The sequence below is a fragment of the Ostrinia furnacalis genome, unplaced genomic scaffold (assembly GCF_004193835.3).
Source record: "Ostrinia furnacalis isolate ACB-3 unplaced genomic scaffold, ASM419383v2 OfSCF1259, whole genome shotgun sequence".
Classification (NCBI taxonomy): domain Eukaryota; kingdom Metazoa; phylum Arthropoda; class Insecta; order Lepidoptera; family Crambidae; genus Ostrinia; species Ostrinia furnacalis.
This window is the reverse complement of record NW_021131498.1, coordinates 3,136-29,334: the sequence shown is the minus strand read 5'-3', so window position 1 is coordinate 29,334 and position 26,199 is coordinate 3,136. Positions and strand designations below refer to the sequence as shown.

Sequence of the window (26,199 nt, the reverse complement as noted above, 5' to 3'; positions counted from 1 at the left end):
CCCCTGTCATTGAGTTTGGTGGGACAGTTCAGCGTGGGTCATCTATATTTCCGATCTTTGCCATTTGACGTTTCAAAATACTTANCATGTTGGAAACCATATAGTTGAACGATAGTAGCGCCCCCTGTCATTGAGTTTGGTGGGACAGTTCAGCGTGGGTCATCTATATTTCCGATCTTTGCCATTTGACGTTTCAAAATACTTATAGATGACCCACGCTGAACTGTCCCGCCAAACTCAATGACAGGGGGGCGCTACCATCGTTCAACTATATGGTTTCCAACATGGCAAAAATCTGAACCAGCGATCCGGTATTGACGGTGGCGCCCCACTGTCAATGTCATCGACAGGACAGTCCAGTATTTTGGAACTATAGTTCAACATTAGGTACGTATCTTAGCTTGTGTTATCGCCGCCGCAACTCTTGTTGTAAGAGTAAAATAAAAGAGTAAATTCATAAAACTAAATATGCTTTATTTCACATCGTGTCAATATTCATTGGTCACAAACAAGTTTGCACATCGACATGGAACATACCGTGACTCCGCCCGCTTTACAATATAAAATATATGCATTTAACAACAACCCCTCAGTTCGCTAATAAATTACGAAATCATTTTATACAAGAAGCATGCCATTTTGGTATTTACCGCAAGTTTGTTTTCTTGAAACTGTAAATTCGAAAATAATTTGAAACTAGGATCTGAAACCATAGGCAAAACTTTAAATATGTCACTGAGTATTTTAACACAAGCTATAAGTTTGAAAACAGTTGTCGAGTGAATAGATATTTTATATAAATGCGAACATACAAACTTACGGTAAGTACCAAATGGATAATCCAGTATTTAATTCGAGTCGGTAAAGTATAAACTTTCTTACCATCGGAAAAATGCAAATGCAAAATTTAGGCGAAGAAATAAAAAGTAAAACAATAAAAAATAGACTCCGTCGCCGTAGTATCGCCTAGGAGAGACGACAAAAATAATTTCAAAATTAAAAATATACAGTGAAATTTAAAATTAACTATGATTCAGTATGAATAATGTTAAAAAAAGGCATTCTATTTTTCTAATCGGCAAAAATGTTATCCATTATAAATAGTTCTATAATATCTGTACCGTTTACAGTAAAAACGTCACTTTACTGTCTAGAATTAAAAACTGGATTACACAAACGTTTTTCTACAATTCAAAATTTATTCGCTTCTAGGCATTGGCCGCGGTCTTGAATAATAATTTTTAAATTAGACTCAATAATAATCATTGTATTATTAGTTACAATGTTTAGTTTATTTATTCAATAGCAGCATCAAGTATATTGCATACTTATATTACAAAAGAACATATTCTTTCGATAAATTGTTTTACAATATTATTAGAACACAGTCATATTATCAGAATATCATTCAACGTAAATAATAAGTCAATCAATTAACATTACATTTTATTAATTAATTTTGGATTAATTATCGAGTTACGAAATCACAACATTTACTGGATAGGTTTGGTTGTAAAATATAATTTATTTTACAAACAATACACATAAAAGAAAAGCACAATTAAAGTGAAAACCGTCAGCACATCAACCTATCATAAAATTTCAAATGTCACATTTAATTTATTTCAAACAATTTTAACTTTAATAAAAGGTATAAGTCTATCCACTGGAGAAATTCATCAACTTATGATAGATTGAATAGCATGACGTATAATTATATGGATGTGTCTCCAAATAAGTAGTTACAATTATTACAAATATTCGTCATAACAATTAGAAAAGGAATTTTATATGTATGTAACATTACATACCTACAGACCGCGGCTCTCAACCCATTTTGAAGCTATATACCTCATTGTCACCGCATTTTGAACTTTATTCCCTTGTCATAAAGTCCAAAACCGATGAAAACAAACTGCGCCAATTATGGTATAAGCCAACAACTCAATCAACGCACCGCAAGGGCATATTAAAATAATCACCTGTAAAATTTAACGTCTAACAACATGTTATTAAACTCTTAACTATCATACAAAATTATCATCAATATCACAAATAAAATACAGAGCTCGGTGCCCGTTGTATGGGATATATGTATGATATATGTTTAGTGAGTGGTATATTGAATAACGTGGAACGAGATGCTAACTTTGGGTCAATATTTTGTAATGAACACAAATTTTGTAGCCAGCAAAAGAATTGATCAGAATTAAAAACCGTTTATACTGAAAGCTTAATAAATAAGAGACTCATAGATTCTAAAATAGCCCCAAAATATTGACCGAAAACCGGACATCCCTTTCAAAATCACTGAGTAACATAACATATGGCCGTATTTTATACAAACCACATCGTAAGCACGACATTGCTCAACATAATCAACCTTATTCACAATAAAAATAAGGCTCACAAAGTTAACACATTCGTTGCTGTTTGTACGAGTAAGTCCCGAGCCCCAAGTCAACTGACGTTACAACTATCTCCCTCGCACGCGTTGACGATCCATATACAACCTGTCTCTTTCCGCCAGCCAACGTGAGCCGTCTGACAGTGTGAAACAAAACGTTACTGTACAAAAATAATTATAGAACAAATGAAACACTATAATACAAAATAAAATAAACAAAAAACAGCGTTTTATACAAAGTTGTCTTGTCATTCAGAGGTTCGCGTTTGAAACCTTTTCATGGAACGAGCGTGGTCGGCGGTAAACATTACATTCTAATATAGAATGTTGATATTTCTGAACTATTTACTATTAAAATTATAACAAATTTTTCAATCGACATAATCAACAATCAAATGCATTGTCTATGAAAATGAGTTGTTCATTCAGGCGTATACGATTTTCCTAACTTTATGACGATTGGAAAATTTTTCCTGGAAATATTTCAGAAAAACCTTCGAGTCTACAGTCGCCAGCGTTAGTGACCGTTAAAAAAAATTAAAAGACGTCAAATTAGTTTTAAATAATCGAACATTAGCGTAGAAAATCAGCCTTCATCATAACGATCATTCTTTATAGCTATCTAGGATCCGCCTACACCAGTTTCTTTGCCCACATTTTATTCAATACGTGTTCAATAAATACTCGGTTATTAGAAATAAACATTTTACTGCCAATAAGGAATAATACGATTGTATATCCGTCTCTGTCAATCACTTAAGAAAGACAATGATGACTATACAAGTGTTGTTTCTCGATTGGCATATTTAGTCGATTCAGTTACAAAACAGTTCCATGTTAGTTCATCAAAGCGTTGACTAGTATCCGGTATATACACTAGCGCGGTATCATAACCAATGTCGATATTGTTGTCTTTTTGTACATTCAATAGCTTATAAGTATTAATAAAGGTATTGTACACTGGAGGAATGCTCTTAGTTGGTAGAGCTGCATTAGTAGCACTTGATAAAATAAAATATTATTAATAAACTGTTGAACGTCAAAAAGACAAACATTGATAACAATGCAGAGTATAGTTAAATCTCATAATGAAGGCAGCCGATGGGCGAGGCAAAACACGCCACTACTGGAAAACGCGTAAGAAAGAACTTTATTCCATAATTTGACAGTTCATAAGATTAACAACACTCGCAGACGTCATTTGACATTAAACTGTCAATTACATACCTAATACAAAATTTTATTTAACCCACCCTTAACTTCAAGTGACGTACGCGAGTGGGGTTTGAATCAGTACAGATATAAGTCTTCCTTAGGCTGTATAGGCGTTGTTTACGGCTCGCTGTCTCTAACAATTTACGGTCTAATCAGTTATCGCCGTGGGTGTGACGTGGGTTCGTTTAGTCCAGCCTTTTGGTGGAAAAATATTTGGAGGTTGGGTTAGCGTATTGGTTAATCTTCTATACAATAAGTGTGACATCATGTTAGTGAAATAATGCTTATTGTCATTCGAAATGAATATGTTATTATCTCGAATTATTGTTCAATTCTAAACTCTTAACAAGTTTAATTCCAAACAACATAATAATTATGAGGTATAACATCAACAATATCAGGTATACAAGATTAACAAATACGCAAAGTCATATTACATCTGTATTACTGTTTTCTCAACATTATCCGCACTAGCAATCCACATCGGACCGAGTAGGTATCCGCACACAAAAGCACAAGTGGAATCAACCCTTGTCTTTCGAGGGCCTTCGAATCTATTGCAATATCATCCATGTAGACCAACAAACTGAATTGGCCTTATGGTTTGAGAGTGCCTTTTATAGTCTATGTAGAGCAACAAACTGAATCGGCCTTATGGTTTGCAAGTGCCTATGCATCACTGAATCGGCCATATGTTCTGCAAGTTCCTTCGCTTCTACCACAATGTCGTCTATATAGACCATCAAACTGAATCGGGCCGGGCGTATGGGAACTCACGTCACACCGCGCGCAGGGGGGCGGGGGGCACGGGGGGGCCCGCGCGTCACCGCTCCGTGCGGCAGCGGCGGCACACGCGGACCGAGCCGCAGTCGCCCCACGAACTCATCTCGGAACATGAACCGCAGAATATGCCGCCGCAGCGTCTGAAAGTGATAAAATTTATACTTAGTAAAGAAAAATAAAATGTACACACGACAGCACATCAGGTTACCCATTTCTGTTGCAAACTCGCCAATATTACAACTGCACAAGAACCACAGTGGTTACGTTGACGTGCCGTCGTCTGTACATCCGAGATAAGTACAAACAAATCATTCATTATGTAAGGGCCGATTTTCAATCGTCAGATTTTCAATATAACTGAAGAATAAACATGTCATTTTGACATATTTTCCATTCTGAAACTATCAATGTTCTAACTTATTCTTCACTTACAAGTTCTCCGACGACTGAAACATCAGCCCTTAGTGACCAATCCGAGGTACAACAAAGTTTGTGTTCTGCATAAAAAAATCATGACTTACTACGCTTACTCAATTAAACAACTATTTATTAATTTCAATCCTATTAAAGATATTACAATTTATTTTTTAGCCAGGATAAAGGAGCCGTGTCCCGTTTGGCTTTCCAATCGCTTTGGCAAACGACCAGAGCCCAATGATTTCGGTGTCGCACAGGCCAAAACAAGATCTGAAGAACGCGAGTTTGAACCGTTGTTGTGGTGAACCTACGTAACAAGCATATTTAATTATTTAAAGCTTGGTCCGTGAACACGTAGAATTTTGTCCAATGACCCCAAGCTACCCATCCTTATCGCTCGCGCGTAATTATATTGCTGTCGCGACTGTGCGACTGGCGGCCGCAGTGAGTGTGCGAGTGCGACAGCAACATAATTACGCGCGAGCGATAAGGATGGGTAGCTTGAGGTCATTGGACAAAATTCTACGTGTTCACGGACCAGGCTTTAACTTAAATATAATCTCACCTGCAGTGGTGGCGGCGGCGCGCCAGCCAGAAGTGGTTGCGGCAGTGCTGGCAGCGCGGCGCAGCGCTGTCGGGCAGCCACACCACACCGCGAGCCTCCTCGCCCACCTCCACTTCAGAGGCGCTGCCGCTGCCGCTGCCGCTCGCACTCGCACTCGACGCCGAGTCCGAGTGGCTGCGCCCACGCTGCTGGCACAATAGGCTACTTGACGCGCGGACTTTCAACTTATTCAACTATTACACGCGGTTTAAAAAGCGAATGTTGGTTGAACTTATTTAACTATGATAGTTTACACGCGTAGGTTTAATTACTATGTGCAAACGAAGTGATTGGTTATTGATAAGTGCGTGATTGAAGCGTGGAAGTGAAAGAGGTAGTCGCCATGATGTGAATGGATACTGTTCTGAAGCAGTTGTCTTGAAACTTTGCAAGTTGTGCTTATTTAAACATAAGTCCGACGTATTTTACGTGCTTGACCTATGTATGTATGTGAAATATTAGACAGTCAAAGTCAAGTACCTCACGATGAGAAAATATTGACCTCACAATACACTTGACCCTTTAGTACAAGCTGTATAGTTTGCAAATAGACTATTAGTGTGATAGTAACAAAAATGCAATTTTTTGGTGAGGACATTTAATTTAAGACTCTTCTAGTAATCAGAAGCTCCGCACACATCATGGCAGACAGCACCCATTTTAAACAGCGAAAGCAAAAAAAGCGAAAGTAAAATAATATAAAACTATTCCAGACCTTAGTATAATTAGAATAAGAGTCAATTAGCCTATTGAAGCCATGGGAAGAAACAAAAAGAAATGATAAGTAAAGCAGTTATTACAAGCACAGTGAGGCGATGAGATAAAGGCAAAATGAATCTTAGCATGCATATTCGTAAAAATGATGCTCGTTTAAGTTCATACTTCATTGTAAACGAACATCATTTTTACAATCATTATGTACTTTTGTGCGATATTTATATCTACAACAGAAGGCCTAAGATGCGTTCCGCGATAAGCGGTTATCACGCCATTTTATCGATTTTGCCCATACATTTTGACGTCGATAAAAGTTATCACGGGGCGCATCTTAGGCCTACAGGTCAACTTACTACAAAATGTCAAATTTCCATTAGTTATTTACATTATTACATTTCACATAAGGTCCAAAATGAACTATAGAAAATTCGTGTTTTGTGGTAAGTCGACAGTCTTCTACAGCCAATTCACACTAAGTTTATAGCGGACCAACACTGGCAGTTATTTGTATGTAGAGAGATTAAGAATGTCATTACCGTAAGAAGGAATGACAGTAATATTGATGTCATTATTAATAGCAGTGTCTGGTCCACTCAAATGAATGAATGTTATTTTTGTTCTAGAAATCATTGGAGGTTTCTACGACGACAAAATAAGTAATAATGACAACGACGATAAAATAAGTAAATAAAGATATCGCAGATGATGAAGGCGATAATTAAATGAAGTAAAACAAGCCGTCAATAATGATCAGTGATCGGATAATCGGATGCACGTTTACATAAAGTCGAGGTGTTGGCTATTATGGAATGCATTTTTGTACCGAAAAAACCTTCGGAATCGACAAATTTAATTCTTTTTAGTCTAGAATCGGGTGTAGGTATATTTACTCACACATTTAAAAAAATATATTTTAAGAAGCCTCTATGAGGGTTTTCGCGATTGAAAAATCCGCCAGATGGCAATACGTAGACGTGAGGTCCAAATGCTGCATGATTGGTTATTTTTGACATGACATTGACAGATATGTCAAAATCCACCAATCATGCAGCATTTGGACCTCGCGTCTAAGTATTGCCATCTGGCGGATTTTGCAATCGCGAAAACCCTCATTACCTAGCCAAAAATTAACTTAAGGTGAATGCATCCGATTATCCGATCACTGATGATAAAAAAAAGGGAAGAATATGATAATGATGAAGAAGAAGCAGTAGATGATGATAATAATGGAGATGAAGGAGCAGTGGATGATGATGATAATGGAGATGAAGAAGAATCAGTAGATGATGATGATAATGGAGATGAAGAAGAAGCAGCGGATGATGATGATAATGGAGATGAAGAAGAAGCAGCGGATGATGATGATAATGGAGATGAAGAAGAAGCAGCGGATGATGATGATAATGGAGATGAAGAAGAAGCAGCGGATGATGATGATAATGGAGATGAAGAAGAAGCAGTGGATGATGATGATAATGGAGATGAAGAAGAAGCAGCGGATGATGATGATAATGGAGATGAAGAAGAAGCAGTGGATGATGATGATAATGGAGACGAAGAAGAATCAGTGGATGATGATGATAATGGAGATGAAGAAGAAGCAGCGGATGATGATGATAATGGAGATAAAGAAGAAGCAGCGGATGATGATGATAATGGAGATGAAGAGGAAGCAGTGGATGATGATGATAATGGAGATGAATTAGAAGCAATAGATGATGATGATAATGGAGATGAAGTAGAAGCAGTGGATGATGATGATGATGACGTCAGCTCACCTGGGCAGGCTCCGGCGGCGGCGGCGCGGCGCCGGGCGAGGTGTGTCGGCGGAGCAGCTCGCGCGCCTGCCGAAGCTGGCCGGTCAACTCCGATACTACTTTCTGTGGACGAATAAGAATAACTTATTAGAATAACTAGCTTTCCGCCCGCGGCTTCGCCCGCGTGGAATTTTGTCTGTCACAGAAAAACTTTATCGCGCGCGTCCCTGTTTCAAAAACCGGGATAAAAACTATCCTATGTTCTTTCCCGGGACTCAAACTATCTCTATGCCAAATTTCATCAAAATCGGTTGCGAGGTGTAAGCGGGAAAGCGTAACAGACAGACAGACAGACAGAGTTACTTTCGCATTTATAATATTAGTTGGGATAATAGAAGATTAGTGTAAATTTTTGTAGCTTTTTAGCACCGCCTACTCAATATCTCTATTTTGCTCAAGGTCAGCTAGTAGAGAATAACTTGTGGCATTAAGCTCGCCTTTTTGTACGGAACATTCTTTCTTATGTGTGTACAATAAAGTCTTTAAATAAATAAATAAATAATAAGACGAAAATTGAGTTATAAAAGCCGAACGATTTAGAAAGATGTGTGTCAAATAGAGCAGTGGGTGGACACTCTAGCTAGCAGTCTAGTCAATAGACATACATACATAGCTGTCAAAACGCGACGTTTCTACTAAATTTATAAAAGAAACTTGAAGTCATCTAGTAGCGAACACAATTAATTGATTGAGTCAATTGATTTGAAACCTACTAAAATTCAAATATTAAAGCTAAGTGTGTGTGTAAAAATTAACTCATGTTACAAGGCTAATTATGTAAGTTTTTTTCAAAGATATTGTGTCTTGGCATTACTGGTCATTTACGTCAACTACCCACTGGAAATCCGAAGCTCTTTCCCATCCTAACTCACCTTTTGGTACACTATGATCTGGTGCAGCCTATCCTGCAAGGGGTCAGCGTTGGGGGGCAGTCCATCTAGCAGTTGACATCGTCTATGGTCCGGTCGCCGAGCAGATAGAATTTCGTCCAATGACCCTAAGCTATCCATCCTTATCGCTTGTACGACTGTGCGACGGGCGGCCGCAGTTAGTGTGCGAGCGCGACAGCAACATAATTACGCGCGAGCGATAAGGATGGGTAGCTTGGGGTCATTGGACGAAATTGTACGTGCTCGGCGACCGAGCTTTAGCTGAAATAATGACCTGGAATAAGTCTTACTCAATCTAACTCACCTTTTGGTACACTATGATCTGATGCAGCCTATCCTGCAAGGGGTCAGCGTTGGGGGGCAGTCCGTCCAAGGGGTCAGGGACCAGAACCCCCTGAACCCCCCACCAGCCTATATGGGTAAATAATACTTGAGGCTCTTTCACATCCTAACTTACCTTTTGGTACACTATGATCTGGTGCAGCCTATCCTGCAAGGGGTCAGCGTTGGGGGGCAGTCCGTCCAAGGGGTCAGGCACCGGGGCCCCCGCGCCGCCCGCCGGGGCCCCACACACACAACGCGCGCCGCCGGTCTCTGCGTCCAGGCCGCACCAGCATGATGACGTCACATCGTCTAGTAAGTACTGAAGGTCCTATCCCCTTTGCGTATTACTAAGCTCCTCACCTTTTATTGGTGAAATATGACCGGTGCTTAAGTGGCAGCGGGCGGGGCATATAACTCACTGAACTGATGGGTCTAGCTGATAGAATTTCGTCCAAAGACCTCAAGCTACCCATCCTTATCGCTCGCGCGTAATTATATTGCTGTCGCGACTGTGCGACGGGCGGCCGCAGTTAGTGTGCGAGCGCGACAGCAACATAATTACGCGCGAGCGATAAGGATGGGTAGCTTGGGGTCATTGGACGAAATTCTACGTGCTCGGCGACCGGGATTTAGCTGAAATAATGATCTGGAATAAGTAATTCATTCTCTTTCTCAATCTGACTCACCTTTTGGTACACTATGATCTGGTGCAGCCTATCCTGCAAGGGGTCAGCGTTGGGGGGCAGTCCGTCCAAGGGGTCGGGCACCGGGGCCCCCGCGCTGCCCGCCGGGGCCCCACACACACAACGCGCGCCGCCGGTCTCTGCGTCCAGGCCGCACCAGCAGGACGACGTCACGTCTAGTAAGTACTCAAGGTCCTATCTCCTTTGCGCATTACTAAGCTCCTCACCTTTTATTGGTGAAATATGACCGGTGCTTAAGTGGCAGCGGGCGGGGCACATAACTCGTTGAACTGATGGGTCTAGCAGTTGACATCCTCTATAGTCCGGTCACCGAGCAGATAGAATTTCGTCCAATGACCCCAAGCTACCCATCCTTATCGCTCGCGCGTAATTATATTGCTGTCGCGACTGTGCGACGGGCGGCCGCACTTAGTGTGCGAGCGCGACAGCAACATAATTACGCGCGAGCGATAAGGATAGGTAGCTTGGGGTCATTGGACGAGATTCTACGTGCTCGGCGACCGGGCGTTAGCTGAAATAGTGACCTGGAATAAGTCTTACTCAATCTGACTCACCTTTTGGTACACTATGATCTGGTGCAGCCTATCTTGCAAGGGGTCAGCGTTAGGGGGTAGTCCATCCACGGGGTCAGGGACCAGAACCCCCTGAACCCCCCACCAGCCTATATAGGTAAATAATACTTGAGGCTTTTCACATCCTGACTCACCTTTTGGTACACTATGATCTGGTGCAGCCTATCCTGCAAGGGGTCAGCGTTGGGGGGCAGTCCGTCCAGGGGGTCAGGCACCGGGGCCCCCGCGCCGCCGGCCGGGGCCCCACAAACACAACGCGCGCCGCCGGTCTCCGCGTCCAGGCCGCACCAGCAGGACGACACGTCGTCGGCGGTCGCTGATTCCCCTGATGTTTCTATACCGCCTGGAAGAAAGAATAATGGTTTGTTGAGAAGCAAAGATAATATGTGCCATAAAATAGTAAGTAGTATCTTTAAGAAAAACCAACGCGTTCAGTCTGCATACGCGACAGCGTGCACGGTAGCGATCAGGGGACGTAGTGTGAATTTACGTCAAATGCATTCGATGTCGACATTCAATGTATAAAGGATTGTACAGCGCCCCTAGCGGAATTTTTAAGAACTAAAATCTTCGTATATTTCTTTAACGCGATCGCTAGTGACGACGTTTTATGTAAACTCACATTAAGTCTAGGTTGCACCATCTTTAACTTTGACAAACGGCAAAAATCTATTAAACTTCATACAAAAAACACCGGTTATCGTTATAATTACGGTCAAAGTTAGGTGGTGAAACTCGGCCTAAGCCCTCAGATCGTGCTTGTTATTTTGACGAGTCTGATTTCAAAATGGCGGAATTTTTTCACGGTAACGTTTGGATCGCGAATGCGGCAGTGTAAACAACTTTTGCACGCGCTGTGATCGTCACTGCACGCTATCACGAACGCAGGCTGAACGCGTTGGTTTGGCTGAAGTTTAAAAGTCATCAGTCACGCTTTTATTAGGTCGTCGTGTATGTAACTAACTATGTAATAGAATCTTAGAATCTGAATTTAACGCACTTCTAAGTCTTGTAGAAACTTGGAAATTATATGTAGGTTAGATGACAGTACAATATTATGGTACCATCGCGCTGGTCTGACGATGGGACTGGAAGGTGGCCATAGGAACTCCTAAACGAAACGGGGAACCAAATCGAGTTTGGGTGCATTAGATTTGTCTTTTCGAGCACGGGCGTATTTTTAATTTGTTAAACTACTAATTTATTTTCTGCAGAGGTTTATAAAGAGCGAGGGGATGACATCATAAAGGTATAGTCTGGTCTGTGAGCACGTAGAATTTTGTCCAATGACCCCAATCTACCCATCATTATTGCTCGCGCGTAATTATGTCGCACAGTCGCGACAGCAATATACAGCGTGTATATGACGACGTGTAAAAAATATTAACTGAAGTTCTGGCTAGAAGTCTAGATTACAAAAAAAAAATTTTTTAATAAATTCATATGTGCAAAACAGCCAAGCACGGCGCGCGGCGCGCAGAGCACAATGGACGGCGGCTTCTCAAACGAGCCGCGCCGGCGACGTGGCGGTGTTTGTTTGAAGCGCGCCGAAAGACGGCGAGCACGCGCGTTGTGGATTCGGGTAAAGCCGCGTTTACTATGACAACGCGGTTACTATGAGTCAAGAAAGGTGAGGATTATTTGGTAAAAAAATAAGTACTTTTTTTTATTGATTCGAAATCAGAATCGTTAACTGAGTTCCCTTTTTTTACACGCCGTCAGATACACGCTGTATAAAATGTGGCGGCTTCCAGACACCGGTGGTTGTCGCTCGCTTCTGACACTCTTAGAAATGTGGCGGTGGCGCGCGACAGCCGTCGGTGGCTGTGGTCGGTGGCCCATTTGCGCCGAGCCTTAAGTATAAAGAGAGGGGATGTTATAACACTTACTGGTGGTGCTGTGGCAGCAAGGGGCGCGCCGAGGGGAGGCTGGGCACAGCGTGAGCTGGCTGCCGTGCCTCCTCCCGCCGGTTCTCCTCGTTGTGGCCGCAGCCTCCCCTTCGCTTTCGGAGGACACGCTGCTTGATGTAGCGCCTCCTGTGACAATAGAGTTATCTTGTTACGACTGTGGTAGGTTCTTTACATTAGATTTAAAAATGGATCACACAATAAAAATCTAAAATTGATTGCCCAACAAAATTGCATGCTGAAAAGTATTGTAATTTGTAACAAAATTATTATTATTTGTACACTGGATGCGGTCAATGGCCTAATTCACATATTTTGACAGTCAAGATCTCGCTGACGTTCAGAAGTCGTCCCATTAAAAAACAATTCTAAATCCGTATTCACAAGGGTCAATTCGATAGAACGATTACTCGATAGGATCGCAACAAAAAGTTTTGCTACGTGAATAAGGCTACAGGTCAGTAAGCAGTCCGCTTAATGTATGATCACTTGGGCCTGACCGTATCGTGTGGTAAATTAATGTGGTAAATGTGGCAAATGTTGCATTTCAGTCTGCAAGTACAAAAGTACAGTCAACAGCACATCAGACTACACAATTGAAGAGGTAAGTGGACAAAGGTGTTATCTGACAAAACTGAAGAATCTACTTTTTTGCATGAACAATTGAATATTAGTCCAGTCAATGAATGCCTTAACGACGGTGTAGAGAGAAATCCGTGGAACACAATTTCTGACCTGGGGACTTTATTTAGCCTAGTTAGGAGGTGAACATAGCAAAAGTCCCCGCCCTTAGCCCTTGAGCCGGCGGGGAGAGGGGGGTTTAAAGGTACCACTTTTCGGTTTTTCGCTTAATCCTCGGAAACTATGCGTCCTAGTGACATGACTACTAGGAACCAAAAAAAGCTTATTCAATTTGCCACAGGTGAGACCGTCAAGTTTTTCTATATCTTGTATAGTTTTTGCGGCATCTGCTCTAGAAGGTCTGTAAAATTGGAAATTTTATTGTCGTCTTACATGCTCCTTTTAGGAGAAAATCGACTAAATCAACATTGAGCAAACACTATAGACATGCGGGAGCATGTTAAGCCTAGTTCCATGGAGGGGACTGCACCGTGCGTATATTTAGACGAACCAATTCATATTTATGAAATTTGAAACTGATGTATATCTTGCAAGTCTCAACACATGAGCCAAATTTGAAGTGTTAATGCACAGTAGTTTTTGAGTGATGAGGAGTCAAAAGTGGCTCAAAGTGATTCGTCTAAATATACGCACGGTGTAGTCCCCTCGCTGGAACTATGCTTAACATGCTCTCGCATGTCTAGAATGATTGCTCAATGTTGATTTAGTCGATTTTCTCCTGATGGGAACATGTAGGACAAAAATAAAATTTCCAATATTACAGACCTTCTAGAGCAGATGCCGCGAAAACTATACAATTTATAAAAAAACTTGACTATCTCATCTGTAGCAAATTGAATATGCTTTTCTTGGTTCAAAGTAGTCATGTCACTAGGACGCATAGTTTCCGAGGATTAAGCGAAAAACCGAAAAGTGGCACCTTTAAACCCCCCTCTCCCCGCCGGCTCAAGGACTAAGGGCGGGGACTTTTGCTATGTTCACCTCCTAACTAGTCTAAATAAAGTCCTGAAGTCAGAAATTGTGTTCTACAGTTTTCCATCTATAATGCTTTATTGACTGGACTATATGGGTTTTAAGTAATGATAAAATCGACTAATGAGCTCAAAACACGCAATTTTGTTACGTGTCAAACCTTAACAAAGGTGTTATCTGACAAGCATTCATACATTTCAGGATTCAAATGTGGTATGAGCAGATTAACATTTTCAAACACTCATAACTCATTTTGTCAGATAACACATTTGTCTACTTACCCCTTCAATTTTGTTACAATATCGCACCTATTATAACCACATAAGAATATAGTGTTTGCCTCGATGTGTCGTCTGTACAGTCAGTGTCAAATAGTGACACCCAAAGTGGTCAAAAAGTTGACAACACAACCTTATTTCAATTGTAACAAAGACGTTTTGCGAACTTTTTGGCTTCTTCGGGTGTCACGAACTATTTGACTGTACAATCGACAGTCACACAAAACAGAATCAATCACAACTGCATAAAATACCCCACTCCTTACTCACCATTCAATTCCACTTCCAAAAACTTGGCCGTCTCTTCACTGACCCCGTTAACTGTCCCGTTAACCCCATTCACGCCGTTTACTCCGTTATGGTTGACCACGTTATGGTTGACCACGTCCCCATCTGTAGAGTTATGGTTGTCTATGGGGGAGGCTTCGTGGGAGTCTGGGGGCGTGGCCTCAGGTCTGTGGGCGTCGGCAATGTCGAAGCCGGTGGACGATTGGTTGCTTGACTCTGATATAGAACGCCATGTGATGCTTATGTTTCGTGTTCTTCCGGATTCTCTTGGTGTCTGGAGAAGAAGTTTTATGGTGAGATTTTGTGAATAAACCCGCAGGGCTATTCCAAAACGCCATTTACGTAGTTTCGGATCTGTCACTGTCACTCGTGCTAGGATCTACCTCGGTGCGAGAGGGATGGAAACATTCGAAACTTCGGATAACGTTTTTGAGAGTAGTCTAGCCGTTTTCCACCAAAGCGGAATCGAGGTGAGAGCAAACTGAGACGTGTTATATTCGCCTCGTCTAGGCTTTGGTGGAAAATAGCCTTAAGATTTTAAAAATTATCATATTTGTTAGCCAAGCAATGAAATGACGTGATGATGATTCTACGTATGCACAGTAAACTGACGACATTCTGTATCAATATTTCTGTAAACATTTATCACAATTTTACTGTAAACTTCTTCTTTCATTAGGTCTTGGTTACTACTAAGGCCTGTTTTCCGATTGAGATTTCTAGTTGGAGCTAAATGTCAATTCAAAAACTGGAGATTAGTGAGATCGATAAGAAAGGCAAATAGCAATGGTTAGTACAGAATAAAAGATTATAGAAGGCAGTAGACTGACGTGAGCTGATGATGAAGATGAAGTGAAATGTGAAGCAAAGCTCTTAAGCTATACGGGTGGACGATTCTTTTGAGCGTTTAGAGTAGGCGCACACCGTTGATTTTTCGTCGGCCGATAGTTTAGTCGGGCAGTTGATCAGAATGGGCATGTATGGGAGTGCGCACACTACGCCGATTCAATTTGGCCGATTCTTCATACAATTTAGAATCGGGCGCAACTATCGGCCAACTAAAAATCAACGGTGTGCGTCTACTCTTAAGCCAAGGCAATAAGGTGCCATCTATCAATCTACCATGAAGAAGAAATCCTAAATTTTAAATCTTATTCAAAAGACTTTAAACTTCAAAATCCATTGGCAAAATCATCATTTTGTTAGAAATCCATTTACGTAGTTCATCTTGTGACAGACGTAATATCTTATTGCTTTGTTTTAAAGTCGAAAATCAAACTTAATTTCAAGCCTAGGTATTCAACTGTAACAATCTATCATGAAGAAGAAATCCTAAATTTTGAATCTTATTCAAAAGACTTTAAATTTCAAAATCCATTGGCAAAATCATCATTCTGTTCGAAATCCATTTACGCAGTTCATCTTGTGACAGACGTAGTATCTTATTGCTTTGTTTTAAAGTCGAAAATCAAACTCAATTTCAAGCCTATTCAACAGGGATGTTTCCTGGGTTAAAAAGCAAGAGTTTTTATTAGTCCGTCAGTTAGCTTATCAAAAACTACTCAACACGTATTTTTCACTTTTTAAAACTAATGAAAATGTAAAGAGATAAAGCGTGCCAAAGTTCTAAAGAAAAGGCCCGTGACGTCAGTGAGTGCGTAAAAGTGCAGCACTTTGTGACGTCGCGCGGAACTTCAACGCACTATAACTTTGTAATTATTTGTTTGATTGACAATTAAAAATATGCGTGTCCAATATTTTTTTATACTAAAATTGACGGACTAAAAAATTTTTTTTAGGAAACTAGCCTACTGTGACAATAATTAATCTTATTGCTTTGTCTTAAAGTCCAAAATCAAAGCCTCAACAGTTCAACTCACGTCAGCCACCAAGACCTCAGCCAGCACCTCTGCGAGATACGCCGACGATTCCTCCGGCGTGTCGGCGTCCAACGCTCGCGCTTCGCCGTCACCGTCGGCCAAGTCGGCGATGTCGGTCTTTTCCGCCGCCGCTACGCCTAACTCGCGTTCTAAGGATGACGATCCGCTCGCGATATCGCGTGGTAAGTGTGTGCTGTTTTCAAAATGGTCGGGATGGAGACCGTCCACCTAGAAGTAATGAAAATTGACAACGTTAAACATAATTCTATGATTTTTTTAAATCTCATCATTATAGCCCTGGAAATAGAGTTGGTTTTCTAAAAACTGTTAAATTAATTAGCTTTATAAATTCAAAAAATAGTAACGTCGAAGGTCCTTAGCCATACAAAATCCATGAAAATGTCACATTTGACAGCGCATAAAAGTATGTCACTTGACTGGTAGTGTCAACTATCTTATTGAAAATCCACAATAAGTACCTAAGACACTCGCCCGTATTCACAAAAATTACTATGAGGTCTCACAGTGCGCAAGAACACACAGGGTCACACACGAACCAATCACAGAGCTCTATTCAACCCTGTGCATTCGATTTTCTGCTTCACTCACAAGCATCGTTTGTGAATACGGGCGTTAGTATGTTCCCTGAAAAGGGTTACCATACGAATAAAGAATTTGAATAGATTCACACCACCAATCAATTGAAACACTTTGTAAGACATTTCCTTATACATTTTGTAGGTTGTAGAAAAAGAGGACTATAAGAGTAGGCGCACACCGTTGATTTTTTATCGGCCGATAGTTTAGTCGGGCAGTTGATCAGTATGGGCATGTATGGAAGTGCGCACACTACGCCGATTCAATTTGGCCGATTCTTCATGGCCAACTTAAAATCAACGGTGTGCGCCTACTCTAACGTCACTATTTTTAAATCAACTGACCGAAATAAGTATACAATTTATAATTTTATCAAAATGAAATCTTTATGGACTGGCAATGCCTTCAGCTCTCATAATCTATTGGTCATTGGGCACCCCTGCCGACCTAGACACGAGAGCTACACTGCTTGCGCATAGCGATGGTTGCCATCGCAAACTAGCGTGCCTTGGCCGACAGCCCCCCTCCGTTTTGAGTGTCATCATTAGGCAGTAAACCAGCCCTCGTACTATAAATATCATAGAGCGATTAAATACGTATGGATAGTGCCCATCCACGAAGACGCGCCCCAACATTCTTCCGCTAATGTTTGAGTCTTATCGGTATATTATCCATGAGTGCACACGCACTCTACAATAATGCCTTACGGATTGCTCGGATCACACTCCCCGCACCCCGCGCGACCGAGACCAAAAATTGGTGGGGCACGTCTTTGTGGATGAAACGATCTAGTGTTGATTTCAATTCTCGCCATATTTATTTAGGTGATCTATTATGGACTTATATAAACGCATTATCCACCAAAAAAAACATAAACGAAAGTGGAATTTTTAGCGAATATTTTCCGTGCGACATCAACTCTGCCGTGCTAGTGATATTAGCAGTAACTTCAATATTTTGCTTTTAAAAAAACTCCCGTCAGTTCATTGAAATAGAGCTCATTATAGTTTTGCCAAAAAAAAGAGTTATTGCTGATATCGCTAGCACGGCAGAACTGTACTGTGGCTCGCAATCAATATTGCAATACGTTTACACTGCGGCACCTTCGAGCTATGCGGATCGCTCGCTATCATGTCGGATAGCCTACTGAAGGAAGCCACTTAAAGGAGGTAGTGTAAATAGGTATTTTTCTTTGACTAACTAAAGTTAAAGTTCGTTTTTAAATTTTCGAAGTCAATTTTTTTACTGATTGATCAGAATAAGCTACTTAATCAACTTCTTAAATATGGCGGAGATTGAAATTAACACCCTGTATATCATCTCCTGTCTCACCTGATCGCCGTTGTTCTGTACAGGTGTTTGTAGCGGCAGCTCGTCGACGCAGCTGTCGGTGAGGCCGCGGCAGCCGCGCCTCGATTCGCAGGAAGACGCGTCTATGAGCGACAGTTTCCTGGAGAAAATATTGAAATAAGTCCTTATGCCTTTGGTAATAAGGTATGAAGTGTTTTAGAGCTAAAATGACGCGGAAATGAGCGACAGTTTCCTGGAAGAGTAAGTATTTATTGTAGCAGCCCACAGTTGACTAAAAAAGGACGATTTTTTTTTAAATCGGTGTAAGGTCATGATTCACCGGTGACCCAGACGCAAATTAGCGTACCATGGACAAGTTTCCAAATGTTTTCTTTTAATAAAACTTGAAAATATAAGTAAAACTAATTATAATTGTGAAAGAATCATGAAAATATCTCCACAAATACAAAAGTTACAGGGCCCTAAAGTTGCGCATAACAAAATTCGCGCCATTTTGATTCGAAGTAGTCACAACAGTCATTCGAAGTACAAACAGTAAATCACCCCTGGTCCAGTGCTGTTGACAGATCCATTTTTTTTAAATCTAGTAGTTTTTAATTTTTCAGCCAGGGTCACTCAAGATTCTTTCTTAGTAAAATTGTGTAACCTTTTTTGACTTTATCCAAGACCTGACCATATTAATTTAAAAAGAAAAAGAAGACTTTGACATTATAGTGTCATTCTAGCGTTAGGGGTGGTAAGCATTGTGATTGAAACTTGAACAGGTGGCCTGAAATCAAGGCCTATTTTTAAGTTCCACGCGAAAATATGGAGGTAATTTAAATAATTAATTTCTCAGCCATTTCTTGATGGATTTCAAAAATAACTTCACCGGCTTTTTAGTTTTGGTCTATATTTTAATCTCATTCAGTGAAATCTAATGTTTTCAACATCATGAAACTTGTCCATTGTGAACATTCCACCAGCTTTCACTAAGCGTTTTGCTAAAGCTTCAACCACACCAAACGTGCAGATCGCCATCGCCGGCGCGATCATAGGCCAATGACAGGTCGCGCGATTGTGTGTGAACTGTCATATACAGGGTGTTAGGTAAATGGGTATATGAGCCGACACTAGTCCATGTTAACATGGTCATATAAATGGTATGGTGAAGTCAGAAAATTGATATCTTCATTTTAATTATTTAAATTTTCATACAAATCGGATTTTATAAAATTTATTTTGTATGAAAATTAAAAAAAATAAAATCATGATATCAAATTTCTGACTTCACCATACCATTTATATGCCTATGTTAACATGGGTTAGTGTCGGCTCATATACCCATTTACCTAACACCCTGTATATGTCTGTTGAAGCATAGCTCTTTAATAATGCGAACAGCTAGGGACTGAAATTCGCTGCCAGCTGATATCTTTCCCGAACATTATTCTCTAGGCCTCCTCAAAGCGAGAGTGAATAGGCAATATAGGTGCAGGTATGTTGTTAGACTGCATTAAACTTAACATCAGGTGTTTGCATAGACGAACATGGGACCATAATACCCTTGTTGAAGGTCTGTCTTAAAGAAAAATGTCAAAACGTATAGTTCTAAAATACTGAACTGTCCTATGCATGACATTGACAGTGGGGCGCCACCGTCAATACCGGATCGCTGGTTCCGATTTTTGCCATGTTGGAAACCATATTGTTGAACGATGGTAGCGCCCCCCTGTCATTGAGTTTGGTGGGACAGTTCAGCGTGGGTCATCTATAAGTTTATTTATGACCTGTTTCATGTGTAAGCAAGGCCCAGAACACACGGTGAAACGCAATTGCAACGAAACTGCAACTTCTAGTTACTTTTGAGTTGCATCTAAATTTCTGCCATAGATTCCGTTGAGAGACCACACATGACGCGACCAGTTTGAAACCGGTTTGAAATGGTCGCATATCACATAACCACTCCACCACTCGCGCAGCGAGCGCGCCTTCTACCCGCGCATTACGTTTAATCGGGGACTTAGTTGCTCAGCACGATATCGACATATTTGCCGACCGCTTAGGTACAATAATGGTATTAATTCATAGATTTTTGTGTAAGTAATAACTTTGAATAACTTTGACATTGATCTCTGGACATAAATGTATTTATCTCTTATTCTTATTAGTAGTCTTAGGTACGACATTCTATTTTGGACTTAATTATTTTATGTATTTAATTTTAATGTTATTTGACTATTATTTAATTTATCGTTTTAATTATTTGACAATTTTACATATTGAAATTGATATTATAAATTATCTGTATTGTATAACTTGTTGGCGCTTTGGACTTTCTGTAAGCCTTCAAGCAGATTATAAATAAATAAATAAATAAATAAATAAATAACACAAAAGGTGTTTCAATAACGTTTACGATGGTTAACTTACATAACGTCGGGCGCTATGCTGGGATCGCTGCATCTTCGTTGGGTCGTTCTCTTCTCGCCTTCGTTTAGGAGATTGTCACACGATCTCGTCTTTGTCATTAGGCCTGCAACAAAATATTATCTAATTAGAAAAACACTAACATTTTACTACTATATTATGTTTATTTATTTTATTTATTTATTTATTTAATGAGCAACATAATAAGCTTACAGAAAACCCAAAGCGCTTACATGTTTAGTCACCACATCGATTACAATAAAATTATATATAGTCAAAAAATTACACAAATTATTAAATTAAATTAAAATTAAATTCTGTTTAAACAGAATTAATTAATTAACAAATTCTAGATAATAAACAAATCGAGATAAAATTAATATAGATACAGTAGAACAGAAAAATTATGGTATGGTAAAATTATGGTATGGTATTATGTTATTGTATTGTGTAAAGTTCACGGGTTACATTATAATATTATGCATGCTGTGGTTATCGTGTGGGAGCAGTTAGCTAGAGACCTTTGGCTTAATTGTTTAATTTTTTAATTGTGTTTAATACTGTATCTCATGTTGATAGCCCAATAAAATAAATAAATAAATAAATAAATTTTCTCTACTAAACTAAAAATTTAAATTACATTGGATGACTTTAAAAAAATAAAGGGGCATTAACTAAGGGCTTTAGAGCGGCTAGTAGTGGCTTTAGAACAGTTACTAGCGTGTGTAGGGGGTCATCAGCAGCTCTAGGGCGGTTACTAGCAGCTCCAGAGCTGTTACTACCGAGTCAAGGGCGGTTACTAGCAGCTCCAGAGCTGTTACTACTGACTCTAGGGCGGTTACTAGAGCTCTAGGGTAGTTACTATTAGTTCTGGTGCAGTTACTATCCTCTCTAGGGCGGTTACCATCAACTCTAGGGGGTAACTATCAACTCTAGGGCGTTAACTATCAACTCTATGGCGGTAACTATCACCTCTGGGGCGGTTACTGTCATCTCTAGGGCAGTTACTGTCAACTCTAGGGCGGTTACTATAATCTGTAGGGTGGTTACTGTTATCTCTAGGACGGTTGCTATCATCTCTAGGGCAGTTCCTATCAACTCTAGGGCGGTTACTATCAACTCTAGGGCGGTTATGATCATCTCTAGGACAGTTACTATCATATCTAGGGCGGATACTACCAACACTAGGGCGGTTACTATCAACACTAGGGCGGTTACTATCAACTCTAGGACGGTTGTTAGTTGTTGACTAGTTGATAGTATCAACTCAAGGGCGGTTACTATAATCTCTAGGGCGGATACTATCAACTCTAAGGCGGTTACCTGGCGGCTTGGTGGGCGCGGGCGGGGCAGAGGGCGGTAAGGGCTCATCGAGAGGCTCAGCGCGCTCGCCACCCCATAACGCGCCCCATAGACGCATCGCGCGCACCGTGCACTCCGGCCATAGCACCTCCTGCAAGGGACATACAACGTTATTGTATAGGTATGAAAGTCCAAAGCAATTCTTAACCTAAATTATTCATGAGTTACACACATTACGATATAAAGCCCGGTCGCCGAGCAGATAGAATTTCGTCCGATGACACCAAGCTACCCATCCTTATCGCTCGCGTGTGTAATATTGCTGTCGCGCTCGCACACTCACTGCGGCCTCCTGTCGCACAGTCGGGACAGTAATATAATGAGGGCTATCGTTTTTATACTTAACAGTTGGCACCCCTGGCGATTGACATGACCTTACTCTACAGTGGCGCCATCTTGATGAGTGCAAATGCGATAGTCCTCCTACCACTTTAGCGCTCACCAGTCGGCGCCACTGTCTTCGCTACAAGCAAGTGACAGGACCTTACTCTACAGTGGCGCCAACTAGTGAGCGCTAAAACGATAGCCCTCATTACGTTGGACCGACGATCTGGTGAAGGTCGCGGGAAGAGCCTGGATGCGGGCAGCGCAGGACCGTGCATTGTGGAAAACCTTGGAGGAGGCCTTTGTCCAGCAGTGGACGTCATTTGGCTGAAACGAACGAACGAACGATAGTCATAAGTATAGTATAGCTCGGGACGAGGCAGCCACTAGCTAGGTCCGAGTGGATATCTGCCTCTAGTAGATACGCGGCCTAAGGCGGGTTTTAGAATCGCGCTGACCGCTCGCTGATCGTCGGCGCTGACATCAATATGTATGTAATGAGGGTTTTCACGATTGAAAAATCCGCCAGATGGCAATACGTAGTCCAAATGCTGCATGATTGGTTATTTTTGACATAACATTGAGAGATATGTCAAAATCCACCAATCACGCAGCATTTGGACCTCGCGTCTAGGTATTGCCACCTAGCGGATTTTACAATCGCGAAAACCCTCATTGAAATTGAAGAGAAACGTTCCTGAGTGACGCTGATCGCTCGGCGCGTACGCTTCATACATTTCGGCTGTCAGCGCTGACGGTCATCGTGCGTCAGTGTGATTCTAAAACCAGCCTAAGGCTAAGAGAGATGAAGCGTATTATTTACATACCTGTGCAGGGTGCGGCGCGTACAAATGGTTCCTGTACGCAGGAGCCCTCAACAACTGCCAGACTTGGGCCAGCTGCTCGGGCGCGCGGCACTCGGCGCGCTCGCGCCGCGTGTTGCATAGGAACGTGCCGAACATGCACGAATGCACGTGCGTGGCCAGCTTTATCTGTATGAAGAGGCATATTTTGAAGAAAAAAATTTGAGGGATTTATGCCACCGCGTGGCAGAAACTGTTTTTTATCTGAACATGCACGAGTGCACGTGTATGGCTAGCTTTATCGGATGGAAGGAAATTAATGTGGCACTTTGTGGCATATGCCACCGCGTGGCAGAAACTGTTTTATCTGAAACACGAGTGCAAGTGCGTGGCTAGCTTTATCTGTGAGAAGGAAAGGACAGTGCCAATCCATGTATGGAAGTTGGACCAAGTGCTGCCCAGAATGAAACCATAGTGCATTTTGTTCCTCAGGCCAATACTAATTTGTAAACCGGAGCGCACTGAAATCTATCCCTGCAGTTAAGAGAAAAAAAGAGTTTTGTTTTGAATTATTTACATACAAAATATCATCGATGTATACGTACTACGCTGTTGCAGTAGTTTGGTTAGTTGACAGAAACTCATTATTTCCTAAATGGAGCATGGAGTTTTAGCTTACAGTAACTTCAATAATCGATTGTAATACACCAAAAAATTGATTTTTGTAAGGATAGAAAACTAAAACTTCTTGCTTCATTTTGGAAATAATGAATTTATATCAACTTACCAAACAATTAAAACAGTGCTAAATCGTTTATAAAGAATGTCTAAATCGCACTAAAGTAACGTGTACGGATGCAGTATGGTTAAGTTCAACATATTAATATTGAGTATTATTTAATACCACAATCGCGAAATCTTATGCGTAGTACGTATACATCGATGATATTTTGTATGTAAATAATTCAAAATAAAACTATTTTTTTCTCTTAACTCCAGGGATAGGTTTTAGTGCGCTTCGGTTTACATATTAGTATAGGCCTGGGGAACAAAATGCACTATGGGATGATTCTGGGCAACACTTGGTCCAAACCCTGGTACTATCCTTTTGAATGAGGCGTTTTGAGGCATATGCCATCGCGTAACCGAAACTGTTTTAATCTGAAACACGAGTGCAAGTGCGTGGCTAGCTTTATCTGTAGAAGGATATTTTGAATGAGGCATTTTGAGGCATTTGCCACAGCGTGGCAGGAACGGGTTTTATAGTAATTACAGCTTTATCTGAGAATGCAAATGTAGATTTTGAAATGAGGCATTTTTTGAGGGAAATGCCACACAGTGGCAGAAACTGTTTTCGTAATAATTAAGGTTTCAATCTTAATAAAAAAAACATTACAATGAATTCCGTGTCAGACTGCCGATTCGAGGAACTCATCAAAAGGAATTAAATTAGTGCAGCATTAAAAAATAAAGAACTAGTTCGATCCGCGTCTAACACTGTTCTTTTGTTGTAAACCTACTTCTAACACTAATATTGGATACCGATATATCCTTATTTTTTATGTACTCATAATTTATTGTGGTAACTTGTGTAAGACAAAAAAGAACAGATATAGAAGAGAATAGAATAGAATTTATTGATAACAGTAAGCACAAATTATAAACAACTAGCTGACCCGGCGAACTTTGTTCCGCCTTAATGGCAATAAATAACGGGACAAAAAGTATCCTATGTCCTTCTCCTGGCTCTAAACTATCTCCCTGACAATTTTCAGCTAAATCAGTTCAGCCGTTCTTGACTTATAAGTGGAGTAACTAACACGACTTTCTTTTATATATACAGGGTGTTAGGTAAATGGGTATATGAGCTGACACTAGCCCATGTTAACATAGTCATATAAATGGTATGGTGAAGTCAGAAAATTGATATCATCATTTTATTTTTTTTAATTTTCATACAAAATAAATTTTATAAAATCCGATTTGTATGAAAATAAAAATAATTAAAATGAAGATATCAATTTTCTGACTTCACCATACCATTTATATGACCATGTTAACATGGGCTAGTGTCGGCTCATATACCCATTTACCTAACACCCTGTATAGATAACAACATAAAACGAATGTAGAAGAAAATAGTGAGCCACTGCGTCTTCCGCTCAGTATTTATTATGAAATAATGGCAGAAATAATGCCACCTTCCCAACTTACCAGGTACGCCTCATTGAACTCGAAGCTGCACGGGTACTGGGCCATCATCTGGTGCATAATAATAACCTACCACCTTCCCAAAGGAAGCAATAATAATTCAATGGTGTCGGTATCAGACTCGACTTATTCAATCATTAATGTTGCATTAATGATTAATTAAGAAATAAAAGAAACCTTTAGTAGCCCTAATCAGAAGTAGTCATAATGAGAAGTTGTCCATTAGCGAGTCGGTTGCCATATTGAGAATTAGCATAAAGGATACGAAATACAGCTTATCTTCTAACGGCGGAAATAAATCTACCTTCCCAAAATGTCAGCGTAGGAAGTCCACCCACAAGGTGGACTAATGAGCTCATAAAGGTAGCGGGAAGGCGCGGTGTCATTAATATTTTGATATTGTTTAGTAAGCACTTTTAAAATAGATACCTAAGATACAGGCAAAATATTTTCCTTAGTTTAGGTATTATTAATTATGTCCGTACACTCATTTTAATTGAAACGTGTTCTTATTTATGCTGTTTTCATACAGAAATAAATTTATTTATTTATTTATCTAACTTACCAGGTACGCCTCATTGAACTCGAAGCTGCACGGGTACTGAGCCATCATCTGGTGGACCACATCGAGCCACTGCAGAAATATCGGCGACCGCTCGTTGGGTTCCTCCGCCGCGAACTGGTGGCCGCAGCGGTCGGCGAACTTGTGGCCGAAGTCGAGCCACTCGCGCTCGATTAGCACTTGGAAACCCTGGGGAAGAGTTT

The 26,199-nt window shown here is 40.6% G+C and overlaps 1 protein-coding gene across 1 annotated transcript; it reads right to left on the bottom strand.

Moving 5' to 3' along the window:
* Positions 1 to 1,074: 1,074 nt before the first annotated feature.
* Positions 1,075 to 26,199, bottom strand: LOC114352144 (myotubularin-related protein 4; the record flags this gene model as incomplete). The annotated part of the gene is made up of 12 exons (XM_028303620.1): positions 1,075 to 4,545; positions 5,388 to 5,572; positions 7,922 to 8,023; positions 10,585 to 10,793; positions 12,340 to 12,486; positions 14,520 to 14,811; positions 16,418 to 16,645; positions 18,347 to 18,464; positions 20,738 to 20,840; positions 22,058 to 22,187; positions 23,248 to 23,412; positions 26,000 to 26,199. Coding segments are annotated over 12 exons (1,979 nt in total), but the record flags the coding sequence as incomplete, so codon positions are not given.